The sequence below is a fragment of the Carassius auratus genome, chromosome 9, assembly GCF_003368295.1.
Source record: "Carassius auratus strain Wakin chromosome 9, ASM336829v1, whole genome shotgun sequence".
Lineage (NCBI taxonomy): Eukaryota > Metazoa > Chordata > Actinopteri > Cypriniformes > Cyprinidae > Carassius > Carassius auratus.
In genome coordinates, this window is record NC_039251.1 from 12,797,517 (window position 1) to 12,821,379 (window position 23,863).

The following is a 23,863-nucleotide window of genomic DNA, read 5'->3' on the forward strand; positions in this document are numbered from 1 at the left end:
GTATATTAGAAAGAGCAAACAAAGGCTATGAAATAGTGATGCAGAGGTGCAAAATATCAGAGTTTCTTGAACAGATCTATTGTGGAGTTATGATGCTGACTGTGAATTCATAATTAAGCTATTTGTGAGGGGGTTTAACTTTACTTTTCTAGTTTACAAAATAAAATAATTATAATAAAAACCTTTCTCCAGTCTATTTAATTTACTCATGAATACCAATTAAAAAAAAAAAAGCCTTGTGATGTTTATAATATAAAAACATAATTCCATCCAGTCACAAAAAAGAGATGCACTAACTACAGAGCATCAGATGGAATAAATACAATCACAAATGTTGATGTTTAGATGACACACCACAAAAAAAAAAAAAAAAAAAAACATAGGCCTGTAATACACATCTACATTTTTCAACCTCTGCTTTGAGTTTAAATATAGCATTCTTATTTTTTACAAAATCAGATTTTTTTTGTATGTGAGTTTTGTAGTTCTGTCAGTGTCAAACGCATGATCTTTGATGTGAATCATTCCGATTCATTCATCACTCACACTCAATGTCTTTACAAGGATGAAACCGAGAGATCTTCAGCCTAAAGTGACCTCCTGGAAACATCCACTTCACAGCATGCAGTGTGAGCCATGCATTGAAGATTGATGTTCTGTACATGGACAGCTTGATGAATAGCTGGCAGTCTAAAGCTACGTATTTAGTGCAAGAGTGTCAAGGTGACAAGTGAAGATGTTGTCATTCATACTGACAGGATGTGGAGTGGTAAAGTGGGCTGAAAATACTGCAGCAACATATGGAAGAGTAAAAGATCAACCTCAGTGGGTTGGGTAAAGCGGATATAGACATCACTTTAGGAAACGCTGCCTCCTGCCAAATGCTCATTCATCCCTAAAGCACCCTGTAAATGACTGATCCAGTAGTAATATCAATTTTATGGATGATTAAAAACAACACCAGAATTATTATGCATTTCGAGGGACGCTAACTCGCAGCCTTTGGGTGTCTTTTTTCATGAAACCCAATTAAAGCTCAAAAGTGTCATTTTCTTATTCTGCTTCTGTTGCGGCTAAGAAAACATATGCTTTTTTTGCTTTTACTGCCACATCTGTGAAACAGAATGAGTTTATATGGATTTCTTGGCAAGTGGAGCACATCATTTGATTATTGCTTTCTGAGCGAGGCTGGAGAAAAATCTTTATTCCTCCAGTAAAGATAATGGGGTTGTATTTATGCCATTGACTTCTGTTACTGAGAGATTTGTCCCAGTGACTTGTATTATTGAATATTTCCATAGGCTATTCATTTTCTCTCCACAAGCTGAAAGGACTGTGTTGAACTAACTGATCATTTCAGTATGTGAAACAATATGCTCTACAACAGAAAGTAACTGGAGAGACAATTAACACTGTTGAATATTAACAAAAGAATATATCAGGGTTAGAGTCATAAAAATTGAGTTATGGCTAGGATATGAATGTAGCCTACATCTTGTATAGAGGATATTCACTGACGTCACTTTCCCATGGAACACATCCCCTGACTGAGTGGCAAAAAAAGACTGCCACATGAACGGATGTAATAGGGAAGTTGTGAAAATGCGAGTTAAAGGCAGCTGGACTCGATATAGTGTTCCTTACAACTTACCAAATATCCAGTGTCCATATGGATATGCAGCTAGGAATCATGTTTCCTGACATTTAAATGTGCCGGGGAAATAAGTAAAGCAATTTTGTCTGTGAAAGCATTTTGTTAATACAAAACAGGTTGGTCTGAATCTGGGTGTTGAATTAGATCAATGTTACATATCGTCATATCATCCTGCTTAAAAGCTTGTATAGTTTTTGTCAGTGTTTATTTAAAAACATCCAGTTATGCAGAATTTAAGATTGATCATATTTTATTGATTTGTCAACAATATATTATAAAACAATTATTATAATTGCCTTCCAATTGCATCGATTCATTTGCTTCTGACCAAACGAGTGACTTTATTTATGAATGAGTCCTGAATGATTAATTTCAAACACGGATTCGTTCGATGCCAGCAGTCAATTCGCTTTGTTTGGAACTATTTTTATTGGCGGAGCAAAAATTGACAAAGTAGCCGCAATATTGTAACTAACTAAAATGTAAGTAAATCATAACTATCTTCTGCTCAAATGGAACCAAGCAATTCTGAATAATAGTTGTTTGTTTCCACTCAACAGCATAACATTAATTTCTTGAATCTCACATGCTAATGAGTTAATCTAAAGACTCAGTCACACAGGTTATAACACACACACACACACACACACACACACACACACACACATATATATATATATATATATATATATATATATATATATATATATATATATATATATATATACTATTTTAAAGATTTTAATTGCATTATGTATTGCATTTTTGTTATTTCCATAGGCTATTCATTTTCTCTCCAAGAGCTGAAAGGACTGTGTTGAACTAACTGATCATTTCAGTATGTGAAACAATATGCTCTACAACAGAAATGTTATGCATTGCATTGCATTTTTGTTATCAGCTCATTGGTTTTTTTTGTTTTTTTGTTTTTGTTTTGTTTTGTTTTTTGGTGAAAGGGTTCTTCTCTTTCTGAAAAAAGGAAAACATTTCAATAGCAGACAATTTTTTGCCAGTGTTATGAAGTTGCTATGTGCTTGACAGATACAAATTATTGGCCTGCATTCAGTCTGGACTGGCAAACAATTTCCTGGTGATAAAGAAAGGTGGTTGACAGGCCATGTCTGGATTATGACAGCTCCTCGCCATTTCCTGGGTGTTTAAAGTCAATGAGATGGGATATGCTTTATTAACATTTGTCATCACCCAATGTCTGTACACAGAGCATAATGTGTATTTATCTTCTACTTCTTAACTTCGGTTCATCTGGCATTTTCTTGTCCTCCTTTTACCTCTGGTCCTGACATGTAGGGGTGCATCCAGGCAAATGTAATAGCCTGCACCCTCAGTAAGCTTCCTCCATGTTATTTTGATGGAACCATCCTTCTCTCCAAACCATTAAACAGTCACATATTGCACTTGACAACACATGCATTTCATCAGCAGGTGTTTCTCCACGGGCAGCCATTTAAATGTCCAACAGTGACTCATCCCTCGTGTTTTCAATCTGGCAAAAAGCTCATGCCTCTTACAAGGGCTCCTGTGCAGTAAGATGGCAAAGGGCTTGGCTTGTTTGAGATCATGACAGAATTAGTCCAGGAAGACTTCCGTAAATAGCCTGACAGAAGAGTTTGATAAGAAATAGTTTTCGCAGTTTCATCAGGCAAATTATTTGTTGTAGTCACCAAAACAGCAGAGGTATTAAATGACAGCAGGGGAAGACTAATTTTCTCATTAATTTCAAAAGCAGTGACATATCTTTCCATATTTCCCTTAATAGTGAAACGAAAAAGACCAACTCCAAAATAACAGGCCTCTGGTCTGACGTCCTGTTTTCATATAGTATTATAAAAGTTGATATCTAATAAGCACGTGTGCATTTACTGTTATCCTACTTTCAGGGAAGTAAAAAAAATTTAATTACACCAAGTATGTGTGGCCTTATTGCAGACAATAACTTTCAAACATAAAACAAATGTGTTGTCTGCAAACTATAGTATGTATTTGTCCAGCAAAAGTTTTTGCCTTTCTGTGCAAAACATCATAAAAAAATTGGCATAGTACCAAGCATTGCAATGTGGGTATTATTATTTTGTGGGTAAAGCAATATGTTTCTGTGCAGTTGCCAACGTCTTAATTATAAAATATTATATATATATATATATATATATATATATATATATATATATATATATATATATAGTAAAATATTCTGATATATCTTTAATTTAAGTCTATTGGTTTTTATCACCATCACCCCTGGGGTGAATGTAATAGTGAAACAATACATTTCAACCCAGTTTAGATTTGAAAATTTTTGAAATCTAACATTTTTGCACTTTAAAAGTAGTATGTTCATTACCAATTAAGAAGTAATGTTCACACTGTTATTTGAATAATTTTGACAATGGTTCTTGGAAATGTATGCCTTTTATTTTGCATTGTGTTCAATGCAGCAAAACTGTACATATGGCTGGGCACAAAAAAAAAAAAAATCAGCAGTGACTTCTTGGCATTGTGGTACTGTAGCTCCCACATTCCACAGACCTTTGGGATAAGACAAAGCAGACCTTTCAAGAGAATAACTCAGAGGAACTAGATGAAGGCCCCTGACCATCCAAATATTGATGAGAATGTCAATGCACAAGCAAACCATGTCTTGACAGTTGTTGCAAGTAGTGAGACAAATCTGTGCAAGCTTTCATCCAATACATCCGTCATTCTGGACCATTATTGAACATGTTCTGGCAAGATATCTGTATGCTTCCCCTCAAAAGGACTCTTTTACGTTTAGCTACATAATACAAATTCAGCATGTGATCCCGCTTTAACCTTACAGACAGAACTTGAAGCCATTATCTTGCATATAATTGACATCTATGCATCAGCGTTTCTTGACTCATGTTTTATTCAATATTTCTTGCCACAAATTTGGCAAGGAAATGTAAACTAAATTCCTGTTCAATGCTTTTTTTTTCGTGTTCCATCTCCCGAAGACACATGTAAACAATTCATAATTCGGCGACGTGAATAGAGAACACCCAACTGGATTGCAAATTACGATGAGCAATAGTGCTCTTCAATTGTGTTTCGCTATCCCTGAGAACATTATTTATAATTAAACGAACTAACCTTCTGAATTATACAAGAAAAGTTCAGCTACAAGAACATTAAATATGTATACTGCCTAGAGCAGAAAGTTTTCCACAATCACAATAGTGGAGTCGCCACAAAGATACTGGTAAGGGTTGGGGTCTCACTAAGAGAGCCAACATCTGGCAAGGAGCTCCAGCACTACACGGTTTAACCCATTGAGAAATATTAATTGAGCATCACTCAGCATACCTTAAAGCAAACCATCCCGCTCCCGCATAAATGAAGACAATATCCATGGTCAGTCATCATCACCATTCCCATGCTAAGAAGAGGAAAAGTCCATGTGTATTATAGATTTAGAACAGAAATGTAAATCAGAAACTACTTAACCAGACTAGACATTTAAACCGGACAAGACTTTTAAAATAAGCAGAAACATTCATTTACAATGGAAGGTGAAGGGCCCAGAAATTTTCATGGATTAAACTGCTAGGAATTCATTCTGAAATACGGTTTCAATCTAAAAAAAAATTTTTTTTTTTCATTTTTATTTCGGCATTTCCAGTTTTGTTACGTCATTTTATCTGATAACTGACAATAAAACATGAGGGAAAAACTACTTGCTTGAATGCATGTACTTGTATTTTGGCCCTAGTACTATAATTCTTGAAAAAGAGTAAAATATTTGGACGACAGTTATTCAAACATTTAAGGCCACAAATTTCATCTACAACAACTTTCTCCATCTTGTTTTTTTTACTGCCAAAACCATGATGTCATACAGCATTTTTTCCTTTTTTTTTTGTACAAAAATATTTGCAGATGCGATTGTACACATTATTACTCCTCACTGGAATGGGAGTGACGGCAATGTATCATGGCGATAACTGGTTTTCCCCATTAAACACCAGCCCCCATCACACGTATGGGACCCTGGCGAGTGAGGGCCCAGTGTTGCATAGATTTCAGGTGTGTATTTCAGTAACTGAAGTCACAGTATTTGGAAACAATTTCACAAAATGTCTGAGGAAAACAAAACAAAACAAAGTTGTCTGATGGTTGTACATTGGTATTACAAACATAAGGGCACAGCTGTATAAAAAAATAGCCTTTTTAGCTGAGGTTTCAAGTCTGTGGCATCAGTGCTGGGATGTCCCTGCCCAAGTCACAGTGCAATGATAGGCTCATCCCATTTATAGGAACCACCCCCACATTATTAGAGCTCCTCCTTCCGCTTGCCCACTTTCTCTTGGTCTCGGCCCCTGAGATTTCTCATGAAACCAGTAAAGCCAGCTTCCTGTAGGGGGTAGACAGAGTAAGTGAGAAATGAAAAATCATTCATCTCATTATATATATATATATATATATATATATATATATATATATATATATATATATATATATATATATATATATATATATATATATATACACACATACATACACACACATAAACAATCACCACAGTGGCCCCAAAAAGACTTGGTCTATTTGGACACTTGCAGATAAATGCATTATGAAATGTATTAGATCAGTGGTTCTCTAACCAGGGATATGTGTACCCCGGGGGTATGTGACGTGATGGAGAGGGTACACAAATAAAAATGCTAATTTTTGCCATTCATTTAATTCTACTGCATCTTAAAGTAACATTAAAACCAAGCATGTTTTTCTGACAATTGCACTGCTGTTCAATGTATCGTTCAAGTAGGTTTTTAGCACTTAATAGTACGAAGAACAAATACACGGGCTGTACATAGAGATTGATTTAAGAAACTCTCTTCAATATAAAAATATTCCCTGTGCGAGTACGAGCAAGAATGTAATTTTACCTAAATATTCAAACAACTGGAAATGTGACATTGATTTTATACAACAGTTAAAGTGAAAAAAAAAAATATTAAATTAATTTACATTTTAAATGTAGACTACATTTTTAACACAATGTAGTCAATATTTTTGTTATATTTTGCAACCAAATAATAATTTTCCAATTAAACCTGCAATAGAGTTGGTGTGTCTACAGCTATGTTGTGAAAACTTATGTCACATTAGATTTTTTTTTAAACTTTTACATTTTTAAGAATATAAAATAAAACATGGCATTCAATTAATAAGGCTAGGAAAACATTGCCTCTAAAGTTAAAAATGCACCGGTGACTTAATTAAAGGGGGTTAAATATTGTCCTTAAATGAAAAGGTGTGACTGTGGTCTAAGCGAAAGAAATGGGGTACACAGAAGAAGGTTAAATGCCCCAGGGGACATGCCACTGTAAAAGGTTTGAGAACCACTGTAGATTAACCAAGACAAAATAAAGGTGGCATGTGCAAATAAATTAAGGGCTTTTTACACTGAAAGCAAAAATTCAGTGTGAATGATCAGTGTGTTGATGCTTTTCAAATCAAAACAATTGATCCCTAATGGGGCTATTCACACCAAGCATGATAATTCGTGGCGCGAATTATCCCCATTGCGACTCAATGAAACGGGATCATCTCAATCATGATCCAATCCTTATCATTTCAAACCCATTAAGCATTTTTTTGAAAAGTGTGCTTGTGCTTTCTTTGATCTAAAATTTCAACATTGATTTTCTGTCATATGCAATAACATTCATACATTTTTATGTTTCTCTTAATAGGGCCACTGTATTAAATAAAAATCACTCACAATAAAGAGCACTTACCGCTCTTTCCCCATTGTATTTCTCACTGAACTTCCCATAATTGTAATAATTGAATGACGGGTAGCCCTCAACCCCCTCCTGTTTACACAACTCATGGTTTTGTCCCTTTGTGCAGTCCACTGCAGCATATGCAATCTGAAAGGAATTAAAGCATCATTATTTTGACATGAAACAGTTCTGTCATAGATTAAATACCCTTACTTCCCCCAAGTATGCTGTATCAAATAGCATTACAATGGCTATGTGATATATACAGAGCTGTGGTTGCATCTATCAAGACTTATTGGAAACATAAAAGCACTTTTTTTAACAGTAAATAAGCCATGAGTTTGAGAGTTGTGCAGGAAGTAGTCTGTGATGAGGAATTATGCTGTCTGTCTGATCATTTACTTTCCCTAGAGAAAGCTGTATATTTGAAACACATTTTCAATCAAACAGCCTAACTGCACTGATATGTATTACATATTGTGTGGACTGAACTAAACATTTGGGTTTCCATTGGGCTAATTTACAGAGATGTAAAACACTACTCAATAATCCATAAGACTGCATGGCAGCGCATTTGAATCTTCTTGATGGCCATTGGTTTGTATATAAACCTTCTAATATGGCAAAAACAATTAAGAAGGAATGACAGCAACATATAAAAACCCTGAAGCTGACAGTCAATAGCACCTAAAATCAAACTTCTATGCCCTTTGGAGTAGATATTTTAATGTGTGAAAAGAACGTAACTGTGAAATCTAACAGCACAGCTGCTTTGGCACTGACTGAACCGTTTCACTCGTCCTGAATTTAGCCTGCCGTTCTTTATAGGGTAATGAAAAATGAGTAATACATTCCTGTCAAGAAAGGCCATTCAAAGCAGCGTAGGATAAAATAATATAACAAACACCCCAACATTAAAACAAGAGCAAAGATTTATGCTGAGGATATCGGAGGACGGCAGTAAGCGGAACACAAAATAAATGAACTATAAATGTCTCTCGATGAACGACATATTTTAGTCTTTTTTTTTCTCTAATAAAAAAAAGAGATGCTGTCAAGGCATATTTTAATAATCTTGCCAAATAGTATTTAGTGCATTTTATCACTCGAAAGGTGAAAACAAAAAGCCTTCTTTGCATAATTAAATATTTATCTTCATGGCAACCATGTTTGCCGATATACGAATGAATTAATCTAGTGAAATTGGCATGTAGTATTTTCACTCTTAATTCAATACAACTTGTTTCTTTGTTTGCCGGCAAATTCTAATATCGATCCTCGTGTTGGTGGAATATCCTCTTGGCACTTGACTGATTTTTCTATAAGCGACATAAGACTCATGGAAACTCTGGATTTCGTGCTTACAGAAAGTGGTTTATGAGATGGATGAGGTATAAAAAAAAATAAAAGGTCATTCACAAAGGCACAGAGATCCTTCTCAGAGAGTAATTATTAACCGCACAGAGAAAGAGCCCAGGTCATTGCAGACAGGAAATGAAACGGCCAGTGAGTTCATGAATATTACAGAAGATGAGTTATTTCCATTTGGAGGTATTAAGTTAAAACAGGTCAACAAAAAACATCTGAACCAAGACTAGGCTTTAAACCATTAGTCTTTTTCCACAATTGATGTCTGTTGTATTTAATTGGACTGCATCTGTTAGCTTTCACTACAAAAAAACTGTTTAATAGTCAAGCAGAAACAACAGAGTGCAAAGAGGCTTTATATTAAGAATTGAAGGAATGAGGTTCTAAGCCCTTTTACTGCTAGAAGGCCATTCAAGATGTTTACTAATGCACTGTACATAAAGGAAATGAACACTAATGAGAACAGAGGATGAACAGTGGAACCAGGAGATAATTGGACTCTAAGTGGAACCAGAAACACAAACTCTTGATACAGTTAAACAAACCTCCTGTAAGGGTCACATTTATGTTCAAATTCAACTGACCTAGAATTATTTTGATGCATCAATGAATAAAAATTGATGGGCATATTGGGGAATCCTAAGAAAAGCAAAATCTGATTGTTTAGCATATTCAACTCTTTGTAGTCTGAAAAGTGAACCCAATCCAAACTACATCCATATGTGGGGTTTGAATGAAATGTTTTGAGGTACACTAATCTTATCTAATCTTTACTACCATTGCACCAATTTTTATTGGAATTAAGGCAAGACGACTTGGAAAAAGACCTCATATACATTTCCATCCACATTATTTACTAAAACATGGCTTGTATGTCAAAACTCTCACCAGCTTTAAATTTCTGTTTCTTTCTATTCCTTCTATTCTTTATCTTTGTAAACATCCTAAAAAGTTAATAAATAAATCAAATAAAAAAAATTGGAAATGCATTTCAGTATGAGAGGTGAGACTGGAATTGCTCTTGGGAATCCTTGATATCATATGTAACTCATTTTCCCTCAGCTTTTTTCTATATAGTGCAGTATAGTATTCACTAGTGAATAATGGATGAGTGAATGAGTGAGCAGTTCCTTATACAGGATATGAACTAAGGAATAATTGACAGTGGCCTGTTGAATTATTGAAAAATGCATTATTTTTCAATAATTGAACGGCCCAGAGTCAATCAATTTCACGTATACCACGGTTATCACACCCCAAGACATCGTTTCCAAACCGTGTTTTTAGCTTGTCCTGAATCACTAGGGTGCACCTATAATAAGTGTTTATATTCAGACTATTTTAGATTGCTTCGGGGTACCGCGGCAGAGTAACCCAGTACCTTTGTGATTCTTCATAGACATAAACAGAGAGAAGTAGTTCCGGCTACGATGTTATTCCGCAAGACGCAAGCAGTTCTGTTTATTAACCGCTAGAGCGTCAAAAGTTCCCTACTGCAGCTTTAATGTGAATAATATTGGACGTAAACAGTGCTTTATTTGCAAATATTTTAGGCAATATTCCAATAAGTTAAATTTGCAATTTTGGATGGAAACATAGGTAGTATGTTTGTGCATGCAGAGACAGAGAGAGAAGAAAAAAAGTGTGCTTTCCATAGATAAAAAGGTAATTTATTGGGCAACAACATGGAATCCTTATCCTATTGTTTGTCATAATTGTTTTATTGGCCAGTCTTTGTGGGTTTAGGTTAATTTGCTGTTTTAGGCTGGAAGGACATTCGAAGTAGCTAAAATCATTTGAGCAAAGTGATATGTAACTGTAATATGATCTCAAAACCAGGAACCATTTCATAGCTGTATATAAATAATTGCACACCTTAGAATGTTTGTCAACAAATCTGAATCAAGCATTCAACAGTCCCGTGATATAATGTGTGAATAATAAAAAAGCTTGTGATGCTCGTATGGTCTCACAGACTGCTCTGAAGTGGCTCACTCTTTGTGAAAAAACCGGCAGATGGAGCTTCATGAACAGAGCTTTTAGTCTTCAGACAAACAGTATCTGTTTTTAATAATATCTTTAAGGGCGTTAGCACAAAATCTAAGACAAAAAAAAAACTAAACTGGCTCCATTTGAATCTTGGCAAAGTGAATTTCCAAATGCAGTCCATCTGACTAACCATTATGCGCAAATCTAAACTCAAGAGCAAAAGGGAAATTGAAGAGGACTGACGTTGTGCCTGATGAATTATAGACATTTGCAAATAACAATTCAACATCACTGTCTTATGGCCAGTGATAAATGTCTGCTGTTAAAGAAGCCAAAGGAAATGTTTTTAAAGGCCCCTGAAGATCCAAAAGCGAGACAGCTACTTTCAAAGAAGTTTTGGGAGAAAAAGGAAAGATTTAGAGAATGGTGAAATGTTAGCGTGTAGAAGCCTGAGATGGAGTGTTTGTTACTCAGAGAGACGTGTATGAAGTGTGAAACATCGGCACTCGTCAAAATGAAAGCAATGTGTGAATTTAAAAGTTAAGCCATGCACACTACAATACTTAAGCTTGTTTGCCTTAATGTGTTAAGTTTTCACCTAGTCTGCAACAAAATGCCACAGATCCCAGCAAATTACACAGTGCCTGAAAATAATCCCTAGCCACTCTGCAACAACACAAACTAGCTGGGGACTATTTTCAGGCACTGCGTGATATCACTGCGCCTGCTGCACCCATAGTACAGCAGCAGAGTTTCTTGATTATTACGCCGGGATGAGATTATAGTTCCCAGCCATATCGACCAAGAAAATTGCTACTTTTTATTTTCCATTAGTCTTAGTACACAATGTAACTACAGAAGATTCAAATCTTAAATACGGAAAATGTCTAAACTCTTTGGTCATTTTTGAGCGTGAAGCTAACAATCTAATCAGATTCAATGATCTATGCTAAGCTAAAAGTGCTACTGCCAGACCCAGAGATCAGTTGAATGCATTCGATAATGGTAAAACTCAAGTGTTTAGCTAAGGAAGTAGGAAAATTAGCCTAGTTACAAAAATAGTGGAGTGTTCCTTTAAGAGACTTTTTTTCAAAAACATTCCATAAACCGAAAAGATCCGAATACAATTCCGCCACAAGCCATAAGCATCCACACGCCAACATAAGTCTTTAAAGGGGCAAAGAAGTCTTGTAGTGACTTGATCTGATAAAACATGGCCAAGGCAGCATCGTCTGCCTCACTGTATAATATAGAAATCAACAGAGAAACACTAGACGGATAACAAGTGAGGTAGAAGATTGAAGGTCAACGGCGTCAGACACACAGTGACTGTGACATTGAAGACCTTGCGAACATTCTGGAGATGAAAAGAGATTCAATTCTAGGATGTGTGAAGGCTGTTTGAATGAGAGAGGGAGAACTTGATTTCACTTGACAGAACCTAGGAGTCAATTGAAAGGGTTTGTTATTTAGAGTGGCTGGAAATCTCCTTAATGGTGTTGAGCCTCACCTTGCGGTCTTCTTTGAACAGCTCAGCTGCTGTGGTGAAATGAGGGACGGCGTTCTTGCAGTGCGGACACCCTGGGGAAAACAGTAAGATATAAGTATTCATCGAGCTGTCTCACCTTATAATGCCAGGGGTGATATATCCCAGCGTACACAAACAGATGAATACAGAGATGAATACTAAAGCAAAAGAACACAACACAATGACTGAATTCTTTACAAATAAAAAGAGATGACTTAAATGACAATAACTTAAGAAAAACAAATACGCACGTAATCTATTACTGCCTGCATTTAGCAGGTTAAACTGACAGAATTCAACTTTATAGCACGTCAAGAGTCACTTTATTATTTTCATAGACGGCCCAGCTGGGGCTTTCCTGAGGCAATATGTGTCCATCAAATTTACTAAAGAACAGGCAAGAGTTTCTACCCTCCATAGTCATAACTCCGAAACTTTAATTTCTATCAAGTTCTTATGAGGTGGTTTTGATGCTAAGGGTGTTATTCTTATAAATTATGCATGGCATTTGGAGTTAAATGTTTCAACTGAACAACTTCCATCAAATAAACAGCTGCCTAGAGCTAAAAAGTAGCCAAATGGCATGGTTACACATCTATGGGACAACCGTCTCATTACTGTGCTGGTTTAGGTTGTCACGCAAACTTGTTTGCACACACTTGAGCTACTTTATGTTATGAAAAGAAAGTTATTCAAGTGAGTGGGTTCACTTTGGAAACTGGTGAATTTTAAATGGCAGTTAATGGCACGGTCGTAATTTGCAGGGCAGCAAACAAAGGCCTGTTTGTGTGAGGAACAAGGGGTCTAATTTCAGACGCACGAGGGTCATTATAAATAATGGAGCATAAAGTTGTGTACCTTCCCTTTTGGCTCATGTTGCCATTATATGAGGAGAAGAAAGGCTGGGCAGGCCTCCAAACCCATGCGAGGTCGATGCGAGTCTGTCTCAGTGCCCAGCTAGATACGCTAATCACGAAGTCAAAGCCTACTTAAAATAACAGCGCATAATCATTTTTCATCATATGCAAAAAGAAATTTGGGCTGCGTTTCAATCAACTTTCTAGTTCAGTTGTTGTTGCACTGGGAACAATTTCTAAGGCGGTCCAAGTGTCAAAATCAGTCCAGCGCACTGAAACGTTTGCTCCCTAGACATTCCCAGAATGCACTGGCGGTGTACTGACTTGACACTGACATCTGACATAAGGGATGTGGCTTGTGCGAACTAAAGCCCTCGAGTCCGCTCGATAACCTCTGATAAGAACATCTTGTTTCAACTATCATGCTCGCTCCAGAGACTTACCACTATTATCAGGGTAGCTAGGCATTTAAACCTTCAGTTCTGTACAAATGCGAAGACATCCCCTATCATTATCATTCACAGCGATGAAAGCTGCCCACTCTCGCGTTCATCGAATGGTGCCGTTCACCAGAACAAAGCAACACTGATGTAATCGTTCGATAAAGCTCTTCATAGCATTGTTTTAAATGGGCACTATTCACACCATCATTTGTATTTTGATTAACAGTCTTTAATACCCAATACAAAAGCTACGTTTGTCATTTCCGTTAGTATTACACCTAAAAAGAAGCTGTAATTAAGGGATTCGGAGACTGAGAGGTCAGTTAGATGTGGAGTATGACACAATACAGTCTAATGCCAATCAACTACAGCATTGTTCATGGACTTCATTCTGCAATTAAGTTACAAGCCTCAGTTATGTGAACAAAAAAGGGAATATTGATATGAAATTATGTTCTCAAATGTGTGCACGAACAACAGTGGTGCACAAGTCAGCTGTTATTTAAAGGGGGAAAACATATCCAAAATCACAAAATACATAATTAATAGAATTACATAATTATATAATTCATTTATACTAAAATAAATTAATAAATAAATAACGCACAGAAAATGGGACCTTAATGTTTTTTTTTTTTACATTGTAGTGTTATTTTAACTTAAGTACATATTTCCATCAAATTTCATTACTGCAATGCATCTGGATATATTTTAACAAGTATAGGAGTTAGTAAGGCCAAGTACACTACAAAACATTGTTTTTTTGTCATGTTGGTACAAACTTTAATCAATGAACGACAGAGAACGTGCATCAAATTACAAGATCAGTCTCCCTGTATATTCCTATGATCCTGAGATTTGTTTGCACACAAATGCAAGCACATAGCAACACTGCCATTCTTGACAACATGTCAACAAACAACATGAAGGAAGAAAAAGGAGAAAATGAGCCGAATGCCAATAAGATGAGACAGTGTTGGGGAGACGTGGGCAGCAGTTTGATGTTTGGTTTTTGGCTCCTGCTTTCCACAGTCTAGTCCTCATCTTGCAATTTCATTGGCTGTTGCTCATCGCCGCTCTCTTGCTAGTGACAATGCCCAGACCTGACGACTGGTCGGCCAGAGTGTCACAACGAATGGCTACTATCTGGGGATGTTTGTCACAGATGTACAATATACAAGAGAAACAAGCTTCAGTCTTGTCATATGAACTTTCCTATATATATGTGTGTGTGTGTGTAAATCACTCATGGCAGGACAAAAATCTTATCCATCATGGTTGTTTATCTTTCCTTTTCTTGCCATTGTCACTTTTGTTTTGCTTCTAGATGTATTGGTGTAAGACACTATTCTTTGTCAAATATATTCTTTATGGAAGAATATGTAATATGTAAAAAGGACTATACAGCTTTTATGAATTGTATAATGAATTGCATTAAACTGTGTCTGTCCTCACAAATAACAACAGATGAAGAAGAGATAAATGTAATTAAATCTCCCTTTGTTTCCTTGAGCCTAAACATTTAAAATGTTTTTTTTTTTTACCATATCAGAAATATATATCATATTTAACTATTACTACCTATTATAGATATTTTATATATGGGAATAGCTATATGTAGTAAGCTATGGTGCCATTTGGCAGATGTTACGCCACCTGCACATTTCAGTTCTTCAGGAGAATGCAACAGAATTCTGATTCATTTTCCTATAATGCTAAAAGGTTTATGAAAAGCCTGGGTACGTGCTTTGAGACCAAAACTACAGCAGCAGTATTTTTGAAAGAACAGAAGGCTTACATGGAGCATAGAACATGACCAAGGCATGTTTCTTCTTTTTCAGAAATTCCCTGAAATCTTCGGCTCCCAGGTGGCTCACGCTGGAAGGCATCTCATCCCAAGACTTCTCTGGAGGAGGTGGGGCCTGGGGACTGAGAGAAAGAGCCTGTGATTAAATAGGTAAGCTGTTAGACTGACATCTCAGAAAACTGTAACACTCACAGCTAAGTTAGGTCACTGTGAAAATGTTCATAATCACTTTAATATACTGAAAAAAATGCCGATGTAATTAGACTTACACCCATGAGTTCAGAAAAACTGAACGACTGCCAAAGTATTTAGACATTTAAGCCAGAATTTCATTTAATTACATAACATAATTTCTAGAATAATAAAAGTATTAATTTCTTGGTGTTCAGCCTTTTTTTTTCTTTTTCATAAATCATACTGACTGCAAACTTTTTTATGATAGTTTATGTATATATATATATATATATATATATATATATATATATATATATATATATATATATATATATATATATATATATATATATATATATATATATATATACACACAAACACACATATACACGTTTTGACATTTTGTAACTGCAATGCTAATGCTTTTTGAGGCCACTTTACATGCATATCGTGCAATAAACAATTTCAAACATGACTGCACCTCAGGACTAAACAAAACCCAAACTTGGGCTCTCCCGACTTCCCATGTCCCCTGGTATTATCATATTGCATGACTACAAATCTGCAGTATTTGCCATGAGTCTGACAACAAACCTGGCCCTGCTGTTCTGGGACCTGTGAGATGGCACTTAAACTCATAGCTGATGCCTGCACAGAAGGACTGCTCTAGGATCAAAGCAAGGGCAAGCTCTTCCACTGAGAGGTCAGTTTAGCAGTGATTGATTGTAGTCAAGCTCCGTTGAACACATCCCAAATAGTCAATCAGTGTAAAAGTAAATTCTCAAGCTCCCAGCACACACGCAGGTCGCTCTTTAGAATCAGTCAGTGTGTGTTTTCGAAGAGCATGTTCATATCGACTGAACCCCTGTCATTTAAGTGGCCCTCTTAAGAGTGAAGTTCAGTAATGCGTGAAAAACGTCTCCAGGTCAAATGTATGTAGCCCCTTCAAACAATTCTGCACTCTCACTATTTTTTTTTCCAGAAGTCTAATACTTGTTCTAACTAGGTGACATTCAGTTACCACTTAAAAATAAAAACATAACCACAAAGTGGGCACTTGGACACATTTTTTGCATTTATAATAGACCTGATTATTTATAGAGTTAAGAGACTGCAAAGAGGAAGTGCAGCTCAACAAAAAGCAATTTCTGCCCCACCTGTACCTGACCTTATCTGAGCGCTACATCCACCTCCATCAGAAATAAATATTGCAACGTGTGAAGAAATAAATGAATGCAAAAACAAGCATGTACCCATGTAGACCTCCATCAACCTACATAAACAACCACATCCAGTCAAAAACAGCCATTGTGTTTTATCGGTTTTGAACATTAATGCATTGCAGAAACAGCATATTTTCAAGGCCTGTTTTTTTTTTTTTTTTACACTTTTATAGGAAAGGTAGAGGAAGAGGGCAGAATGCAATAATAATAAATAATAATAAATAAAAAAAGTGTTATGCTAAAATATTAACAATAAATTATTATTACTATTACGATTATAAATCTATTCACTAATAACAGAATATCTTGTTGCAACAACTTACTGAATTAACATAGATATAATTTAATTTCCCATGCTGATGGTCAGCAAATCACTGAACAGCAGTTCAACTCACTTCTGCAGCCACTCAATGATCTTGTCTTTGCTCCGTAGATGAGGAAGTGTAAACTTCTCCTCCCCCTTTTCAAAGTACTTCACTGTTGGGAAGCCTGAGATTTTGAAGCGCTCTCCGATGGACTTGTGAATGGTGGCATCCACTGCTGCCAACACACCTGGGCTCTGAAACAAGACGAATATACAAAGATATTTTCAGCTTAAAAAACACACCATACTGTGTGTTATGTGACGGGTCAGATTCACCTAGAATGGGCAAACAGATCCTAAATGTTGAACATTGTTAGCCGAGCTGATCAGAGACGCTCATTTTGAACCCAAATCACTCACTAAAAACTTTCCAGCAATTATGGAACTCATTAGGTTTCAAATGTCTATTCACAACTTAATTAAAATCATGAGGCAATTTGAGTTGCCATTTTAATATTGATCGTGTTCTGTGGTTGAAGGGACCTCCTGTAGGTGCAGTAGATGAGATGAATATTTATTCAATGATTTCTGAAGCTCAGGAAAGGAGATACAGGAATCAGTTACCTTAAATTCATGTTCAAACCATAGACTTTCTTTGAATAAAGACAGAATATGTTAATCTTTAACTGGTTTAAATTAGGAATGTTAAAGTTAACCTGTTAATTAATGTGAAAAATAAAAAACACATTAAGCATTGTGCATCCAGCGCATTTAGATTGTTTGAGAAATATATCTTTATGCTGAATGAGATACAACTAGCACTTGCAAAGAAACAAACACTTTGAGTGTCAACCAAACAAATTGCAGGAAATTGTATTTACACAAAGGCTTATTATTTAGACAGAGTTATGACATCCCGGTTTAAATGCTATCAATTTGTTGTTGAAGTTCTAGAGACAACAAGCAAGCTTTTTTGATGAAATGACAGCACAATTTGCCACAGCTTTGTTTCCACCATTATAAAGCTGCAAAATAGACTGTCATTATGAATGTTTCCTCAGCTTAAACTCAATTAACTCCCTCTATTTGCACACATCTGTCAGTGGGATACTTTATATTTATGATGAGAGTCTTGGTCATTATCACAAACAAAGGATTTGTGTTCGAGTTCAGGCGCCAACCCTGCAAGGGCCAAATAATCTATGGACAGCTATCGGAGCTGTGAGCCAATTAGAAGTGTATGCAAACCAAACTACTTGACAGCAAATACACAAACACATCTCATTAAAGTAACGGTAATGCTTTTCAACAACACACTTGAGAGAGAAGCATGGCCGCTTGAATTTCTCCACCATCCACTTACAAAATGTCATATTTGTAACATCTTACATTCTTATATTCACATTAAACATCCTTTTTTCAAAGTCTCAGCAAGATGCAAATTGAAAATGCTTTAAAAAAAAAAATCTTGACACGTGTACTCGGTGTGTAAGGGCTGTAAGCGCGAGGAATGAGAAAAATAAATGACTTCAGCTCTCTCGGGGGAGAAGATGTGAGGACTAGAGCATGCATTAGATAATGCATAACATGTCATTATTGAACTCTGGGAAGAGCATCACTCCGAGTAGCTACAAGCTGAAGGCTAGAGGGAAGGCACAGAGGAAAAGGAAAATTAGATAAATACTCCAACTATAAGGCTCTGGTGACTGCAGTTGGCCTGCAACTATGGACTAGAGAAGGGAGCCAGTACTGCGGACACACCCGGAAAATGAGAAACACACCACACACACATCATGGCCAGAGATGTTCGTGAACTGTATACGTCTCATGTTATTACCATGCAAGTCATGCAAGTTTTGAAATGTTGAATCGAAGGTTGAAAGAGTAAAACATTTTTGGGATTTGCCGCCGGGTGTTTTCAAATTGTCTAGGATGATGGAAAATTACAGTGGGCTTATTTTAATCAAGTCAATTGGACACACTTTTTTACGAGAAATGCCTCAAAGCGACAATTACACACCTAGAACCATTTCATTAAGTACACAGGAGTTCTGTTGCCTCCATGTTGTCTTTTGCAAAGTCTGTTTGAATCTTATGACAAGCGAATATATGACCATTATCCATTCCCTATGTGTGAGAGAATTCAAATCAAGGAACTCACATCTGGCTCTTTATTGAGGATCTCAGCAGCTTCATCATAGTCCGGCTTCATTTTCTTACAGTGGCCACACCCTAAAAACCATCACAATGAAGACATTTAGAATATGATTCATTTTAACATAATAAACCTGAAAAAAAGTGGAAAAAAAATTGTGTGAAAATGTTTTTACAAAAATGTTTACAGTAGTGCTTTGAAGTTGATGTGCACTTAAGATGATGATAACATCTGATCAGCTCACAATCATCAGATTTGATAATATAACTACTTAATTATGAGAATAAGTGTGATATCTTAATAATAATAACCATAATGGCTGCTGAACATTTTAAAATGTTTAATGGCTGGAGAGGTTTTGGGTAGCTGAACTGCTAAACACTAACTTGACCAGGTTGAGAGGTCAACAAACTAGCCAAAACAGCATATAACAGTAAACCATTTATAAGTAAGTGACGTGACATTCAGCCAAGTATGGTGACCCATACTCAAAATTCGTGCTCTGCATTTAACCCATCCAAAGTGCACACACACAGCAGTAAACACACACACACACACACACACACACACACACACGGAACAGTGGGCAGCCATTTATGCTGCGGCGCCCGGGGAGCAGTTGGGGGTTCGATGCCTTGCTCAAGGGCACCTAAGTTGTGGTATTGTCTGCCCGAGATTCCCTAGGGTAAGGAGTCAAACTCTCTAACCACTAGGCCACGACTTCTCTTTCAGGCCGGTTTAAGGTTTTTTGTCATGCATGATTGACATAGCACAAAAACAACCACTCGATATCCATAAAAGACTAAAACATGTCAATCATAATCACATACAGCACTCATCTGGAAAGAAATTATACTTCCACTAAAGAGATCCCTTTCCAATTCCCCACCTGTTACATAATCATAAAAGCCTTTCCAGTAATCATAAGCCAGAACTCACTTAGTCAAGCCTGGATTTAATATGCATTTATTTACACTATGGGAATATGAACAAATCACGTCACTGATTCATACATGGTTTGCATTTTTGCTAAAAACTGTGTAGAAGAGTTTATTATTATTATTATTAATAAATCATGTGACTCAAAATCAGGTCACATGAAATTGCACACTGAGAGGGGACCGAGCATCAGCATGCATTTTGTCTAGTTAATCTGATGCAGGTAAAGCATCATTTATGTTTTTGACAAACTCAAATGTGTGCATTGAGAGGCCTAGCCGATGTTGTCATTGGAATTTTGATAGTTGAGTGCATGTGAAGCGATGTTTGTGTGTAAACAAGGATATTGCATTTGACCTTGTTGAAGAGAATGTAAACAAGTCATCTGGTAGCTTGACAGTGTTTTTATGTGGAGAGAGAGTATCTGCACAAATGCTCAATGGTGGCTTGGTAGGATATACCCTGTGCCATACAGGAAATGAATATGTTCTATCAGAGGTGTTTGATCAAAAATGAATGAAAGCTGAGAGCCATCTTCCTTCAATCACTAAGAAAGCAACCTCCCAAGAAACTGACATACTAACATCCTACTCATATCAGCAAATCGGTGTCAAGGAAGAAACATTTGAGAATAAAATTGGTAGACAAAAACATCATTTTTTTTGTCTCTCTCTGACTTCTACAGTGGTTCAAATTAGACTTCACTCAACAAAAAAAAAAAAGTTAATTGTGAGTCCCATGTATAAACCTTTGAACAGTGTATGCATATTTGACAGTAGGCTGTATGGATCATTGAGGACCATGGTATACTGTACATAAATGTACATTTATGTATACAGTACCATGGTACTTTAATATACTCCAATGTACTTCAAAAACTACAACCAGTTCTGCCTTAAGACATGTGCAAAACATAATAATTGTTATCATAATAACATGTCCAAAACATAATCGTAATGTATTGTTTTTTTACAACTGGAACAAAATTCTAACAATTCAAGGTCACCCTAAAATGAAAATTATGTCAGCATTTATTCAGAACTTTCTCTCTTCTGTGGAACTCAAAAGGTAGAAGGTAACAAAGTTTCAACAGTTTTTGTCCATATATAGAAAGTCAATGGAGTCCAAATCTACAGTGGATGTCATTGACTTTAATTGTATGGACAAAATCTTTTTGCATCCCACAGAATAAATAAAAGCCATATGGATTTGGAACGACATGAGGGTAACATTTTAAAGCCATTGAAACCCTAAGTCCTGCAAGAGCAGTGTTGTTGATACTCACAGGGAGCGTAGAACATGACCAGGGCTGAAGGATGCTCCTCCAGGAATGTGTCAAAAGACTCATCGGTCAGATGAAAGACCGCCGAGCCGGACTCAGACCAGGGCACCTCTGGAGTTTTAGGCTGTGGCGGCTGGGGGCTGTGCAACATATTAAACCAGTAGTTAAAAACATTTCCATTAATCAAAATGTTTTTGTTGTTTCAAAGGCCTGCACTTCATGACTCAAAACCCTCCAGATGACTAATGTGAGACACCTAAACTCCAAGTTGGACACTGCCAATTTACATCTCATAACTCATTTCAGCTCTACATCTGGTGAGGAACGGTCACACCCACATGACTAAAGAGAGCTAGTCTAAACTCGCAATCCACATCTGTCTCCTCACAGGCCCAGTGCCCATGTAATGGCCCAGATGATTCCTCCGTAGAGTGGATAGAGCCAAGAGCTTGTCTCCTAGAAGTGCATGAGCTGAACAAAGACTAGCCAGAGGCAACTTTGCCAGGGATAAACACTGGCAAACACAAGCATTCAGTAGGTAAACTCTCACTATCTTCATTCATAATTAATTCTACAAGACAAGCCAGAGATACATCTGCAAGTGCTTTTAGAGCAGGAGGTCACAGTTTTAAGTCTCTTAACATGACTTGTACTGGTCAATCAGCTCCAGCTGTTATATAGTTTATGAAATCACAATAATAATTTTCTGTCTCACAAACTATAGACCACCCACAGTTCCTCCTTTGACTGTCTTAAACAAAAATGGTGCGAGCTGATTATATAACTATTTCCAAACTAACTGGTTAGAAACTTTTAGGAGCCATGGATGACTTTTTTTCATTTTATTTGTCATCCTAAAACAGTAGTAAAGACTGAAAGAAACTACTGTAGTAGAAACTAGTAAAAAGCAGTAATATTGTGAAATATCATTCAAATTAAACTGCACAAGCAGCAATTAAGGAGAATTATCATTGCTAAATAAAAGTTGAAAGAATTAGTTGTTAAAGACAATTTTTGATGATTTTAAGCGAAATGGTTAAAATCCAAAAATCCAATCACTTGTAATTTGCATTAACTGCTTATCTCATTTGATCAATAGGTGTCGCTGCCAGGAAATGATAATGACACACATAGAGTGTTTATATGCCAAAGAGTTGCAGAAATAGACTCAGATCCAGATTGGCATCATGCCATCAAATTTGACAATGAGTTACATGAAACTGGTGTCTGATAAATATATATATATTTCTACTTATTCTATTTTTTCTCCTTGCTTTCTACTTTTATGTTGTTCGCAATACAAATAATTTTTAACAGTGGTTTCATTTCAAACTCGGATTTACCTGCCCTTAAACAACATGAAAGTACAAACCAAGCTGTTACTGTGGCTGGTCTTGTGACATTTTGATCAAACAGTCTCTTCCAGTCTAAGTGGGAAGTTATTGACCAGAATAAGTGGACCAGACTTTATGCCAATGCAAAAAAAGTTCCTCATACTACTCAAAATCTACTAATGTGTCATGCCAAAGCGCATAACTTAACACTACAAACACTGCTCAGGACACAGCGCATGTTAATCTGGTCTAGTTCATCTAGTCTGGTTTCACTGCATCAGCAATGTCACTGAATGTTTTTCTCTTAATGTTGCTAGGTAAAATATTGTGCCACTGTATGACTGGAAGAGTCATGCACTCCATAAATTACATGTTGCATTGCATGCAGACTGTAATACATTTTGTTCACTTTGTCACTTTGTTAAGACACTGCAGAGGTTTTAAAGCCTCATCACATCTCTGTGTTAGGAGGCACAGAGGAGTGTTTACATCCAGTGTTTTACAGTGGGCATAATATCTTTTACACCACAGTTCCTGTAAAACACTCCCTGGGTAATGTTGGAGACCGCGGGCAGAAGTCCAAGATGTCACACCTCTTACAAACACAGCGATTCTTTATTTGCTTTTAAAATAGTAAAGGGCGTAAGAATGAATAAAGAGATGTTTGTATGTCAAGAGTTTAAACAAAGTTTACTCACTTTTTCAACCAATCAGCGATGTCTTTAGAGGTGGCTCCATAATTCTCATAGTGATGCAAGAATTTCCCCTTCCTTTTTGTAGAAAGAACAAAATGATTAATCATAAGCTGGCTGATAAAATCTAAAGCAACACAAATCATTTAATCGTAAACAAACAAACATTTTCACCAATATGAGATGGACAATTTTAGAGAGAGAACTTTCTTTTTGTAAAATAGGTTGGAGCCATGGCTTAGTGATTACTACACGTGCTTTCGCCACAGTGCAAAAGATGTTGGATCGATTCTGGCCCGCGTTCCTATCACGATCCCATTATTTCCTGTCCTCTCTCTACTCTCCG

General features: G+C 36.4%; 1 protein-coding gene and 1 long non-coding RNA gene across 2 annotated transcripts in view; one reads left to right on the forward strand and one right to left on the reverse strand.

The window, feature by feature from the left end:
* Positions 1-4,493: 4,493 nt before the first annotated feature.
* Positions 4,494-23,863, reverse strand: part of LOC113108407 (protein disulfide-isomerase A5-like) — a 46,129-nt gene continuing 26,759 nt past the window's right edge. The window contains exons 10-17 of the mRNA XM_026271529.1: positions 23,524-23,595; positions 21,495-21,631; positions 19,277-19,347; positions 17,207-17,370; positions 15,406-15,536; positions 12,290-12,360; positions 7,435-7,569; positions 4,494-6,044 (exon numbers count right to left, since the gene is read on the reverse strand). Coding sequence (XP_026127314.1) covers positions 5,964-6,044; positions 7,435-7,569; positions 12,290-12,360; positions 15,406-15,536; positions 17,207-17,370; positions 19,277-19,347; positions 21,495-21,631; positions 23,524-23,595 — 862 coding nt within the window. The 3' untranslated portion in view covers positions 4,494-5,963. The remainder of the gene's footprint in view (positions 6,045-7,434; positions 7,570-12,289; positions 12,361-15,405; positions 15,537-17,206; positions 17,371-19,276; positions 19,348-21,494; positions 21,632-23,523; positions 23,596-23,863) is intronic.
* On the forward strand, positions 15,487-22,396 carry LOC113108408 (uncharacterized). The gene is made up of 3 exons (XR_003292784.1): positions 15,487-15,564; positions 21,700-21,808; positions 21,882-22,396. It is a non-coding gene; the product is annotated as an uncharacterized LOC113108408 (long non-coding RNA).